This window comes from Oncorhynchus tshawytscha, linkage group LG19, assembly GCF_018296145.1.
Source record: "Oncorhynchus tshawytscha isolate Ot180627B linkage group LG19, Otsh_v2.0, whole genome shotgun sequence".
Lineage (NCBI taxonomy): Eukaryota > Metazoa > Chordata > Actinopteri > Salmoniformes > Salmonidae > Oncorhynchus > Oncorhynchus tshawytscha.
In genome coordinates, this window is record NC_056447.1 from 21,260,994 (window position 1) to 21,274,170 (window position 13,177).

General features: G+C 42.6%; 2 protein-coding genes across 2 annotated transcripts in view; one reads left to right on the plus strand and one right to left on the minus strand.

Annotated features, from left to right (window-relative positions):
• Positions 1–286: 286 nt before the first annotated feature.
• map1lc3b (microtubule-associated protein 1 light chain 3 beta) lies at positions 287–5,139 on the plus strand. The gene is made up of 4 exons (XM_024379218.2): positions 287–543; positions 2,489–2,544; positions 3,432–3,538; positions 3,733–5,139. The coding sequence occupies exons 1-4, from the start codon at positions 504–506 to the stop codon at positions 3,905–3,907; spliced, it is 378 nt and encodes a 125-aa protein (XP_024234986.1). The 5' UTR covers positions 287–503; the 3' UTR covers positions 3,908–5,139.
• Positions 5,140–5,938: 799 nt separating this feature from the next.
• Positions 5,939–13,177, minus strand: part of zcchc14 (zinc finger, CCHC domain containing 14) — a 36,245-nt gene continuing 29,006 nt past the window's right edge. The window contains exons 11-13 of the mRNA XM_024379217.2: positions 10,135–10,290; positions 8,860–10,029; positions 5,939–8,726 (exon numbers count right to left, since the gene is read on the minus strand). Of these exons, the coding sequence (XP_024234985.2) occupies positions 8,671–8,726; positions 8,860–10,029; positions 10,135–10,290 (1,382 nt within the window). The 3' untranslated portion in view covers positions 5,939–8,670. The remainder of the gene's footprint in view (positions 8,727–8,859; positions 10,030–10,134; positions 10,291–13,177) is intronic.

A 13,177-nucleotide genomic window follows, 5' to 3' on the forward strand; every position in this document is an offset into this window, starting at 1 on the left:
GATGTGAAAATAGTTACAAAAGGGAAAATAAATATAGTTTATTTCCCATGGTGTTTGTTCTTCACTGGTAGCCCTTTTCTTGTAGCAACAGGTAACACAGCTTGCTGCTGTGGTATTTCACCCAGTAGAGTTGATCAAAATGGGATTTCTTTGTGGGTTTGCGTAATCTGAGGGAAATATGTGTCTCCGCTGGCTGGTGAGCTAGGCTGATAGCTCAGTGCTTTCTGTGGTGGTGGGGCAGCCAGCGGCAAATACAGAGCGTAGGTATTGGTCTCTCTCTCAGTGACGTCAAATATCAGCTGACTGGTTTGTTTCGCTATAGACTCCGCAGCAATCAGCAAAGAAGGAATAGCACAACATCAAAGGACTCAACTTCTTATTATTACAAAAAAAAAACTGGGCTTTGATCGCCCAAAAATTTACAACACCTACATTTAAATATATTTTCAATTCATACAGGGATCTTTTGCCTCGTTTACAAAACGGTTTGACCTGCGTGAAATATGCCTTCAGAGAAGACGTTCAAACAAAGGAGGACATTTGGTATGTAGCCTATTAGTACAGCAAGTTTTAACATTGAAGTTGTCTAATTGTGTATATTATTTCGATTTTATCAAATGTAGTGGCTTCTTATTTCAGTATCAGCCTTTATTTGGAGAACAGATGGTTTTCCAATTTCCCCTAGTAAGGCCCAGTGTCTGAAATAGTTAATCAGCTCAACTTCGATCAGAAGCCAAAGGCAATAAACAGTCTAAGTACAAATGGGAGATACTTTATTTCATCTATTATATAATATAGGTCTTTTCACAGCGACAAATTCGTGGTAATTTAAAGGTGGTAGCTGTATTTGTATAGGCTAATGGTTCTGGCTCGTTATGCAACCCGAACAGACGGATGGCAAATATGGTGTTGTTGTGTTTAGTTTGTATGCTGTAGCATATAATGTATGTCTCAGTACAATGTAAGCGTGTGGCAGCGAAACGTTAAATATATTATCGTGTGCTCCGCTTGTTTGTGACAGAGATGTAAAAAAACAAAACAAGTAGCCGATATTACTCTTCTCGAAAAGCAGGAAAGTGCGCTGCATGATTGGGGGATGGGACGTATTGCGTAGGTGAAAGGAAGGCCTAGGGGAAAGGGACAAAAACAAATGTCTGTAACCTCTGTGACTTTATCATGTAGGCCTAGACCTAGATAACACGACAATTCATATTTGGACTGTTATCTTCGCTTTCCGCAAATAGGCTTTTATATCCGATACATTTTTTTCGTCTGAGATAAGGCCCCTTGTTTACTTCGCGACAGTTAGCTCTTTGGCGATACAAGCCATGTAGCCAAAATATCGGTTCGTTGCCATTTCCTGGATGACTCTACATTGGCTCCGAAGGTTTCCTAGCTCTTTGAATTTGAAGTTGGCCAATTTGTCGTCACGGTAAAGTGTCTGACGTCATGGCAAATTTCTTCAAAACAATTCAGACCAAACGTCAGTCTTTAACGTTTCCCCAAAAAATTGCGCAATATCACCACGTGAGAATGAGAGCACTGGCTGAACACGTGCAGTGTCCTAAACTCAAAGAACATAAACATCTTACCAGTTACAATGTTGCTGTAACATGCTACTAGTTTACACTGCAGTAGTTACAACAGGCGATGTCGTTATTGCATTGGTTATTATTATATTGTTGTGGTTATACATAAGTGAAATCTATGGGTTGGAAAGTGAAATCTAAAAAGTTAACTTACCATCACATAGTTTGTAGATTTGACCAGTTATATCAAAGTATGTGGCTCTGGAGTCACGAGTAGGCTTGATCTCTGCGCTGAGGATACAGATGTGAAATGTGGCCACTTTCGAAAATAACTTCTTTAAAAAAAAAAAAGGGTTTGTGAAAATAGAGATGGTGTTAACAAGCATTTCATTTCCCTTCTGATATATTTCTTTCCAAGTGTTGAGCAACATATTGGTACACTGACTGTAGCCCAAAGGTAGCCAGAGCTTCCTTGTTTCTCTAACTGTCCAGGCTTTTAACCTGTTAAATTGCAAGTTTGGGGGGGTTTACATAAGATAAAAGTGAGCTAGTGTATTTCTGTATAGAAAGGCCACAATAAGAACATTTTACTGGAGTAATTGGGATCAGGCAGTTCATCCTTCCAGGCATTTGTGTCATTGTTGTTTCTTCTATCAGTCAGTCAGAACTAACCCAGACCAGGGTTTGAGTGATAACAAAGGGGCCCAAGGCCTTATCTGGTGCCATGGAAACAGTTGTTTTGTCTTTGTTACAAATGGTCATGGAAGTGCAAAGTTCAGGTGGGCTGGATTAGTGCCGATAATGTTCACTTGCTGTTTCGTTTAGGGTCTGAGTTTATTCAGCACCTGGTGGTTTGCTGCACAGATTGTATTGTGTAAACATAGGAGGTTTAAGATAACAGGCTACCATATATTTTCCCATTGATTTGTCATCTCACCTGTTCTTCCTTGTGTCCACAGAGCAGAGAGTAGATGATGTGAGACTGATTCGAGAGCAGCACCCCAACAAGATCCCAGTTAGTATTACATCTATTGCCACAACAATCCTAATGTATACATGAACAGAAAATATTCCTCAATACAGACCCACCCTTGCTTCCCTCAACACACCGAGGGTATCTTCCCTAACGGTTATTCTCATGAGGAATAGGTAGAAGGGTGTGGAATCTTATCTGTGTTAGCCATGTATCAGGACCCAAGCAGACCACATAACAGATTGAATATCGCTCTAACCTTCCATCTGCTGCCTCTCTCCCCTCCTCCACCCAGATGTACACACACACACAGAGAGTCTAACAGAGCCTCAGTTACACTACATGACTGCTTCCTGAGCCTTTCCTTTGTCTCTCCAGGGTCACAAAGTGCTGAGTAATGCCCCTCCCCCTGTGACTAACACTAACTGTGTCTTGGTATTATCCCCTCCCCCTGTGACTAACACTAGCTGTGTCTTGGTATTATCCCCTCCCCTGTGACTAACACTAGCTGTGTCTTGGTATTATCCCCTCCCCCTGTGACTAACACTAGCTGTGTCTTGGTATTATCCCCTCCCCTGTGACTAACACTAGCTGTGTCTTGGTATTATCCCCTCCCCTGTGACTAACACTAGCTGTGTCTTGGTATTATCCCCTCCCCTGTGACTAACACTAGCTGTGTCTTGGTATTATCCCCTCCCCTGTGACTAACACTAGCTGTGTCTTGGTATTATCCCCTCCCCCTGTGACTAACACTAGCTGTGTCTTGGTATTATCCCCTCTCCCTGTGACTAATACTAGCTGTGTCTTGGTACTATCCCCTCCCCCTGTGACTAACACTAGCTGTGTCTTTGTAATGTGACTCCTCCAAGCACAGTGTAGCTTGGGTCCAGGGAGCTCTATAATAAGACGTTTCCTCTGCTCCCTTTCAGGTCATCATCGAGAGATACAAGGGAGAGAAGCAGCTGCCCATCCTGGATAAAACCAAGTTCCTGGTTCCTGACCATGTCAATATGAGTGAGCTGATCAAAATCATCAGGTACAGGATGTTCCATCATCCTCTCTTCTCTGTATTTACTGACACCACTTTATCAGTCATTTAATCACAAAAGCAAATTCACTTAGTTGATCTTACAAATCATTAAAAATAAATGTGAGGATCTGATACACTGTCTACTCTCTTGTCTATGTGAGGATAAGATGTGCTAAACTCTGTATGTTTGCCCTCACTAGGAGGCGCCTCCAGCTGAACTCCAACCAGGCCTTCTTCCTGCTGGTGAACGGCCACAGCATGGTCTCCGTGTCGGCAGCCATCGCTGAGGTGTACGATCGCGAGAAGGACGATGATGGCTTCCTCTACATGGTGTACGCCTCGCAGGAGACGTTTGGAACCATAACCCCCCAGTAACAGCCTCCAACCTCCACACCATAGCTCGGACAATGATATCACCTCCTCCCTCCTTGATCCTTCGTTCCTAAATACAGACCGATCCCCCTTGCCTTCCCTCGAACCCTTGCTTAAAACCTTAGCCAAGACGATGGGAACCAGACTGACCTCTTCTCCCATGCCCTTAAGGGCCCCTTATAGATATTAAAAGCCATGTCCTGCACCTTCTCATACTGCCCACTACCCATTACTCAAAACCTCTCCCTGTACATCCATTACTCAACACCTCTCCCTGTACATCCATAACTCAACACCTCTCCCTGTACATCCATTACTCATCACCTCTCCCTGTACATCCATTACTCAACACCTCTCCCTGTACATCCATTACTCAACACCTCTCCCTGTACATCCATTACTCAACACCTCTCCCTGTACATCCATTACTCAACACCTCTCCCTGTACATCCATTACTCAACACCTCTCCCTGTACATCCATTACTCAACACCTCTCCCTGTACATCCATTACTCAACACCTCTCCCTGTACATCCATTACTCAACACCTCTCCCTGTTCATCCAGCCATGTGTTTGGGAAAAGAGATTCAATAGTTATCTTTGGGTTGTTTGGTGTATAGAATGGATTAGTATAGCAGAGATGATTGCCAGTTCAGGTTGAGTTCGACTCAAACAATTTACAGCTTAAATCCCTGCTTGAGTCCATCATGGTTGAGTTCAGTTATACAGAAATCTCCATATTTTATTTTCCACTTGTTGTGTTTGCTAAACTTGAATGAGCTCAGTATTTTGGATGAAGCTTCAATCACAACAGCTGTTGAGGAATTTTCTAACAGTTTAGTTAAAGCGTTGAATCCAGTTTGACAGACATGGGACAAACTACTTCCACAAGAACATGTTTCATCAAGTCTTCTATAATTGGTGACTCAGGCCAATAGTCTCAACTGCTGTGACAAAATGAGTGGTTCTTTTTTTCTTTAGTCTTTCCTTTAGCAACTTGGTTGAATATTCTAGGCCAACTATAGGCTTCATTGTATTAACACAAGTTTTTGAGGCTAACATGTTAATGTGCGTTCAGTTTAGCAGTTCCCCTACCCCTGTGTTGCTCTGTTGAGCTACTTGATAAGGGTTGTGGGTTCAGAGATTATTTTACTTTGCACCTTTCAAAAAATTCAATAAAAATGAAGGTCCTTTCAAAAAAAAAAAAAAAAATCTTCCCGCGCTTTGTTGTAAACGTCTCCACGTAGAAGAGATGTTAGGGACTCCTGGTTAAAAAGGAAAAAAATGCTACCGAAAACCTGCTATGATGATTGTTATAAGAAATTTGCCTCCATGTACAGCATGATGATCGAATTGCACGTGTGTGAAAGGGTCACTGATGTGGGATAATGCTGATGTCAGAAGTAGGGTGTGGGGTTGGTGGCTGTTTTGGACTGGGCGGGCATCACGGCCGGGTCTGTCCACCAACCAACTGTCCATCCGTCCCCCTCCTAGACCTGCCCTAGGGCTCTGAACAGTACTCATCCCAGGGTGGCGTCACGCTTTTAGAATATTCAATTTGTTTAATAGAGGGTTATTTAGGCCTTTTATAATGTGTGCTGACTGTTGTGCTTTTCCTTCTCGCTGTCCTCTCAACTGTTGGAACTGTTTAAATGTTAGATGCCTTTTTATTTTCATTTTTGGCAGATAATCTTTCTGTTTTTATTTAATGTGATGTTACTTCCTTGTACAAATGTCCATATGCTATGTGTGTGTAATGAATACGAATGATTCTATGATCAGTTTGATTGAGGGTTTAATAACAGAGGAATGATAGTTTTATCAGCCCAATGTTCCTCTGCATGCTCTGCTGTTTGCCGCTCTCATTCTTCATATTCACAGCAATATTACACAGCCTTTTATTGTATTTGTTGGTATTTTATGAATAAAACAGACTATGTAAAGGTATTCCCATCTAGAACCCCTATCCTGACGTTTGAATTAGATAAAATACTGATCAGTGAGAAACATACAAATGTTGCCATGAAAGGATGGAAACCGAAAACATTTTAATGTCTTTTACAATGTTTTTGATGCAGTATATAAAACAAACAATTCTTAAACACACTACACCATACAATATAAAAATTGTACATAAAAATGAACAAGTGATTTGCCCTTTAAGCTCAAATCTGCTTCAAAATATACCAAATGTTTTAAAACTCCTTTTTAAATGCACAAAATGTTTACTTGAGATCAAGCAACATGCATAGCTATTGACTAAGAAGATAGCTATGTTACATTCAAATAATACCAGCTAATTAGATTTGTCTTTTGGACAGGGGGGTGTCATGTATGTTTGACAACAACCTCATTGGAACCAAGTAAGGTGAACCAGTTCCAGAATCAAACAATATGGTGTCATTTTATTATGTCCATACATTTTCTTTAGTAAATGATTGTACCATTCAGGGTGGCTAAGACATCCAGGGTAAACTGCTTAGTGCACAAACATGATTTCAAATAGTCAATCATATCACTCTTTTCATTTGAATGATATAATGAAAGCAGTTGGTTTACACAATGTTTGCAGCGTGAACCAGGGTGTATTCATTAGGCACAATGTAACAAAATATATTTAAAAAATGCATGCTAGTTCTGTATGTGGTGTACTGTTACAGTAATGTTCTCACTGTAAGCTCTATTACACCCATGAGAACTAGACAGTACCGATGTGGTGAAAAGGTTTGACACTTTTTAAAAATACAACATTCCCCAGCATGCAATACTCTACAGATGGTCAGATACAATCCTTGATCTTTGGTCCTCAGACCAGATCACATCCAGCAGAATAGAACTACTGTAAATCTGTTTCCTGTTTCAAAGGATCCTGATTTTGTCAGTCTTAAAGTCTTAAAGAGCAACAGCCCCCCCAAAAAACATAGCATTTAGAAAACAGCATATGTGGCATCAGAATGAGTCAGAAACATTTATTATACGGTCAAAATTGACTACGAAGTGTAAATAGGATCATTTTGGTCATAAAGTCAGCCTTGTCTAAAACAGAGTTTTGTAAGTGTTGTGGTCGTGACTGCATCACAATGTAAATGAAGTTTGGGTTTGTTTAAATCCTGCCCATGTGCCCACAGCTGACTGCACACAAGTAATCATCAATTCAGAGTGGAGCTGCACGCAACACAATCGTAATGCCTGTGGTAAAATTGGGTTGACTTTGGATATCCTTATGGGGCTAGTTATGGACCATCTGTAAATTACACAATATACAAGGGACAATATGTAAGAATTCAATAGCTCCACATTTCAATGACTTAAAACATCAAACCAAATATAAATTGTAGAAATGCATATGCAAATATTGAAAGCATTTAATGAAAATGAAAAGTTCTGCAATATGAAAATAGTCTAATTTATATTGTGTCATTTATTGACGGTCCCTAACTAGCCCAGAAGATAGGCTATCTAAAGTCAAATCAACTTTGCAGAGGTTGCGGACAAGCTGGCTGAAGCAAATTGGCAAAATAATTTGGCTAACTCTTCCCACCTGCGAACACACACAAAAGACACCCACATCAAACCACACCCCAAAACCAACTCAGTTTGAATTCAGTCATGGCCCCGAGCATTTCATAAACATCATTTATAACAAAATGTCCCTTATGACTGAATTGTGTCCTCCAGACCTGGCTAGGAACATTCCAGTGCAACACAAAAAAACGATAATAACTTGTCCATCCTTGAGGACTACGGTCCTCATGTCACACTCGCATCCAATGGACTGGGACCAGCCGATCTCATAAAAGTGCTTTCACATGCCACACCATGGTGGCAACTCAAGGACACATTCTCTGACATTCAATATCAAATCTTTTTCAAAAAGGATCCTCTTACATAGCACCACCTCACCACATCAAATCCAACTATTATAAAATGAAACATACATAACCTTATACATACAACTAAAACCTACACACATTTCGACAATGATTATAAAATTAGACTGCTCCAACTTCTAAATGATTAAACAACACAAATATCAAATGGCACATCTTAAAATCTAAACTAAGAATGCTCGCACCATTTCTTTCACCATTAATACCTGCACTGTATAGGGCAAAGTACCCACAGCGAATGATGTGAAGAATAAAGCACTCGCTTCTCTTCCTCTGTGTTTCTCACAGACCTGCTCTGTCCCAGCGGAGAAGGATTTGGTAGTCAGTCAGTCAATGTGCGTTATTTGGCAGTCATATTATACTGTAAGTCTTTACATTCACACATCAGCATCCTCTCAGATACATCCAACTCATCTCCAGAGCGACTTAAGAGGACATCTTTGCATACCGCATGAGTTGTTATGAAAGGTGTAGGTCTGTGGAGTTTGACCGATTGACTGAGTGAGGCTGAGGTGTGTACCAAGTAGTGTGAGAAGTATTGCATCATATTTTCAACTGTGGATTTTGTACAGCTAAATCATTTCCCATTCGAAAACACTGTATACCCTCGGCCTCAGGGTTTAGACCTGACCATCTCTTGTATTTGGTATGATCAAAATCATATGGTACAGATGGACTGGGGTTAATATCTCCTTCCAAACTGACTCCATGCTTCGACTTTCATCAGTCGAGTTAAGTGGCCTCAGGCCACCATTCATTCTCCAATCATCAAAGTGTGTTCAAAGAGTCAAAGAGTTACCTAAATGAAAGGGACTCCTCCACCAGGAGGATCATAAGGTGCTGATGTGCACAGGGGTCACAGGAGTTCCTTGTTCTTAGTCCCCAGAGTCCTGGCTGTCTGATTTGGGAGCATACTTCAGCCGGAACGTGCCTGCAAAACAAAATACCAATGGTGCTAAATATATCAAGTTCCCCAAGAGGTTTCTGCAGATATTAAACATATGTATATTTAATCATGGAATTACAATATCTATTTTAGTAGCTGTAAGGTTTCTACTTTATACCTTGCTGAGCAGCGTCCATGGGTGGCTGCTTGCATTCCTGTGCCCGATGGCCGGTGACCCCACAGTTGTAGCAGGACAAGCTTCCTGGCTTCCTATGCCCTCCGTTCCCCACCCCCCCATGAGGCTTGTGCACGTTGGCACCAGCCCCCAGGAAGCCCTGCATAGGGGGCAGGATAAGCCCCTGCTGCCCCTGGGTGTCGTGGCTGTGAGACACACTGCTGTTGTAGAGGGGCGGTGCCACCAGGGGGTAGGGGAAGGGGGTGGCAGTGCTGCTCCCAGCCAGCAGGGGACTGAGGTGAAGCAGGGGCCCCAGGGGAAACACTGATGTCCCTGAGAAGGGGTGCTGGAAGTACCCTGCATAGCTGGCCGGGAGGGCCCCGTAGGAGCCACAGTTCCCACTGCAGCCACAAGAGCTGCAGACGCAGACAGAGGAGGTAGGGGTGGAGCCAGAAGTGACAGCGTAGCTGCTGGTGTCCGTGGAGGTGGGACTGGAGCTGGGTTGGACAGCGGACCTACTGTTCACACAGTAGGTGTTGCCTGGCACCGCTGCCATGGGAACACTGCTCGCAGTTCCCATGTGAATGCCACCCACAGACGGAAAAGCTAACTTGGAGGCAGGAGATGAGGAGGAAGGGGAAGAGGAGGCAGAAGAGTAGGGGTAGGGGTAGTGTCCAGTATGCCGTAGAGAGGGGGACACCTGCAGGTGTAGAGGGGGGTGTGAGACGTGGTGCAGGGTGTTGGAGGTTGTGGTGAGGGCGGAACTGGTGTCCACCATCAAGACTGGAGGGGAGCGCAGCACAGTGACCCCAGAGGGCCCCCGGGGCCCAGCAGAGTCCTGGCGAAGGGGAGGGGACCCCATACTGTCCACACTCAGGCCAGGGAACACTCTCTCCAGTCGGACCCCAACAGCCACACCTGAACCCAGGGGCTTGGCCCGCTCATCAGGGCAGAAGGGAGGTAGCCGGGGCTTACAGGGGGAACCCAGGATGCGTCCTGGTGACTGTAGGCTTAGGGAGGGAGGAGGGAGGCTCATGTGCGAGGGGCAGGGAGTAGGATCATTCTGCACGGGCAGAACTTGAGCAGTGGGCCGACTAGGCCCTGTTGTAACGGTGGAGTTTAGGAGAACGTAAGTCCTGTCCTTCTCTCCTAGTTCTTGTCCTGACTCCATCCCTGGATAGGGACAGGATGACACAGAACAAAATGTTATTTTTGATATACCAACTTATTGAAGGCCATTTCAGTTAGCATGATAACTGCTGAGGGAGATAGACTCACGTCTGTGTGGCTCCTTGGCCCTGTTGAAGGCCCCTTCACGGGACAAAGACAGAGAGTGAGGGGTCATGGGGCTGGACGGTGCGCTGGAATACCCTGAAGAGGAGCTGCTGTCCCGGGTGAGAGGGTGCACGCCCGTCTCTACCTCCACACACAGCTCTAAACAAAGAAACTGTGATCAATGAAGCTGAAGGTGTATGTAAACTTCAACTGTACACCTTAGCCAAATACATTTAAACACAGTTTTTCACAATTCCTGACATTTAATCCTAGTAAAAATGACCTGTTTTAGGTCAGTTAGGATCACCACTTGATTTTAAGAATGTGAAATGTCAGAAAAATAGTAGAGAGAATGATTTCAGCTTTTATTTCTTTCATCACATTTCCAGTGGGTCAGACGTTTACATACAGTCAATTAGTATTTGCTAGCATTGCCTTGAAATTGTTTTAACTTGGGTCAAATGTTTTGGGTAGCCTTACAGACATTATTTCACTTATAATTCACTGTATCACAATTCCAGTGGGTTAGAAGTTTACAGTGCCTTGCGAAAGTATTCGGCCCCCTTGAACTTTGCGACCTTTTGCCACATTTCAGGCTTCAAACATAAAGATATAAAACTGTATTTTTTTGTGAAGAATCAACAACAAGTGGGACACAATCATGAAGTGGAACGACATTTATTGGATATTTCAAACCTTTTTAACAAATCAAAAACTGAAAAATTGGGCGTGCAAAATTATTCAGCCCCCTTAAGTTAATACTTTGTAGCGCCACCTTTTGCTGCGATTACAGCTGTAAGTCGCTTGGGGTATGTCTCTATCAGTTTTGCACATCGAGAGACTGAAATGTTTTCCCATTTCTCCTTGCAAAACAGCTCAAGCTCAGTGAGGTTGGATGGAGAGCATTTGTGAACAGCAGTTTTCAGTTCTTTCCACAGATTCTCGATTGGATTCAGGTCTGGACTTTGACTTGGCCATTCTAACACCTGGATATGTTTATTTTTGAACCATTCCATTGTAGATTTTGCTTTATGTTTTGTATCATTGTCTTGTTGGAAGACAAATCTCCGTCCCAGTCTCAGGTCTTTTGCAGACTCCATCAGGTTTTCTTCCAGAATGGTCCTGTATTTGGCTCCAGCCTTCCCATCAATTTTAACCATCTTCCCTGTCCCTGCTGAAGAAAAGCAGGCCCAAACCATGATGCTGCCACCACCATGTTTGACAGTGGGGATGGTGTGTTCAGGGTGATGAGCTGTGTTTCTTTTACGCCAAACATAACATTTTGCATTGTTGCCAAAAAGTTCAATTTTGGTTTCATCTGACCAGAGCACCTTCTTCCACATGTTTGGTGTGTCTCCCAGGTGGCTTGTGGCAAACTTTAAACAACACTTTTTATGGATATCTTTAAGAAATGGCTTTCTTCTTGCCACTCTTCCATAAAGGCCAGATTTGTGCAATATACGACTGATTGTTGTCCTATGGACAGAGTCTCCCACCTCAGCTGTAGATCTCTGCAGTTCATCCAGAGTGATCATGGGCCTCTTGGCTGCATCTCTGATCAGTCTTCTCCTTGTATGAGCTGAAAGTTTAGAGGGACGGCCAGGTCTTGGTAGATTTGCAGTGGTCTGATACTCCTTCCATTTCAATATTATCGCTTGCACAGTGCTCATTGGGATGTTTAAAGCTTGGGAAATCTTTTTGTATCCAAATCCGGCTTTAAACTTCTTCACAATAGTATCTCGGACCTGCCTGGTGTGTTCCTTGTTCTTCATGATGCTCTCTGCGCTTTTAACAGACCTCTGAGACTATCACAGTGCAGGTGCATTTATACGGAGACTTGATTACACACAGGTGGATTGTATTTATCATCATTAGTCATTTAGGTCAACATTGGATCATTCAGAGATCCTCACTGAACTTCTGGAGAGAGTTTGCTGCACTGAAAGTAAAGGGGCTGAATAATTTTGCACGACCAATTTTTCAGTTTTTGATTTGTTAAAAAAGTTCAAAATATCCAATAAATGTCGTTCCACTTCATGATTGTGTCCCACTTGTTGTTGATTCTTCACAAAAAAATACAGTTTTATATCTTTATGTTTGAAGCCTGAAATGTGGCAAAAGGTTGCAAAGTTCAAGGGGGCCGAATACATTCGCAAGGCACTGTACATACACTAAGCTGACTGTGACTAAAAAGAGCTTGGAAAATTCCAGAAAATTATGTCATAGCTTATCAGATGCTTCTAAAGCTAATTGACATCATTTGAGTCAATTGGAGTTGTACCTGTGGATGTATTTCAAGGCCTACCTTCAAACTCAGTGTCTTTGCTTGACATCATGGGAAAATCAAAAGAAATCAGCTAAGACCTCAGAAAAAAAATTGTAGACCTCGACAAGTCTGGTTCATCCTTGGGAACAATTTCCAAACACCTGAAGGTACCACATTCATCTGTACAAACAATGGGACCACGCAGCCGTCATACTGCTCAGAAAGGAGATGCTATCTGTCTCCTAGAGATTAACGTACTTTGGTGTGAAAAGAGCAAATCAATCTCAGAACAACAGCAAAGGACCCTGTGAAGATGCTGGAGGAAACAGGTACAAAAGTATCTATATCCACAGTAAAACGAGACCTACAGTGGGGCAAAAAAGTATTTAGTCAGCCACCAATTGTGCAAGTTCTCCCACTTAAAAAGATGCGAGGCCTGTAATTTTCATCATAGATACACTTCAACTATGACAGACAAAATGTGAAAAGAAATCCAGAAAATCACATTGTAGGATTTTTTTATGAATTTATTTGCAAATTATGGTGGAAAATAAGTGTTTGGTCACCTACAAACAAGCAGGATTTCTGGCTCTCACTGACCTGTATCTTCTTCTTTAAGAGGCTCCTCTGTCCTCCACTCGTTAGCTGTATTAATAGCACCTGTTTGAACTTGTTATCAGTATAAAATACATCTGTCCACAACCTCAAACAGTCACACTCCAAACTCCACTATGGCCAAGACCAAAGAGCTGTCAAAGGACACCAGAAACAAAATTGTAG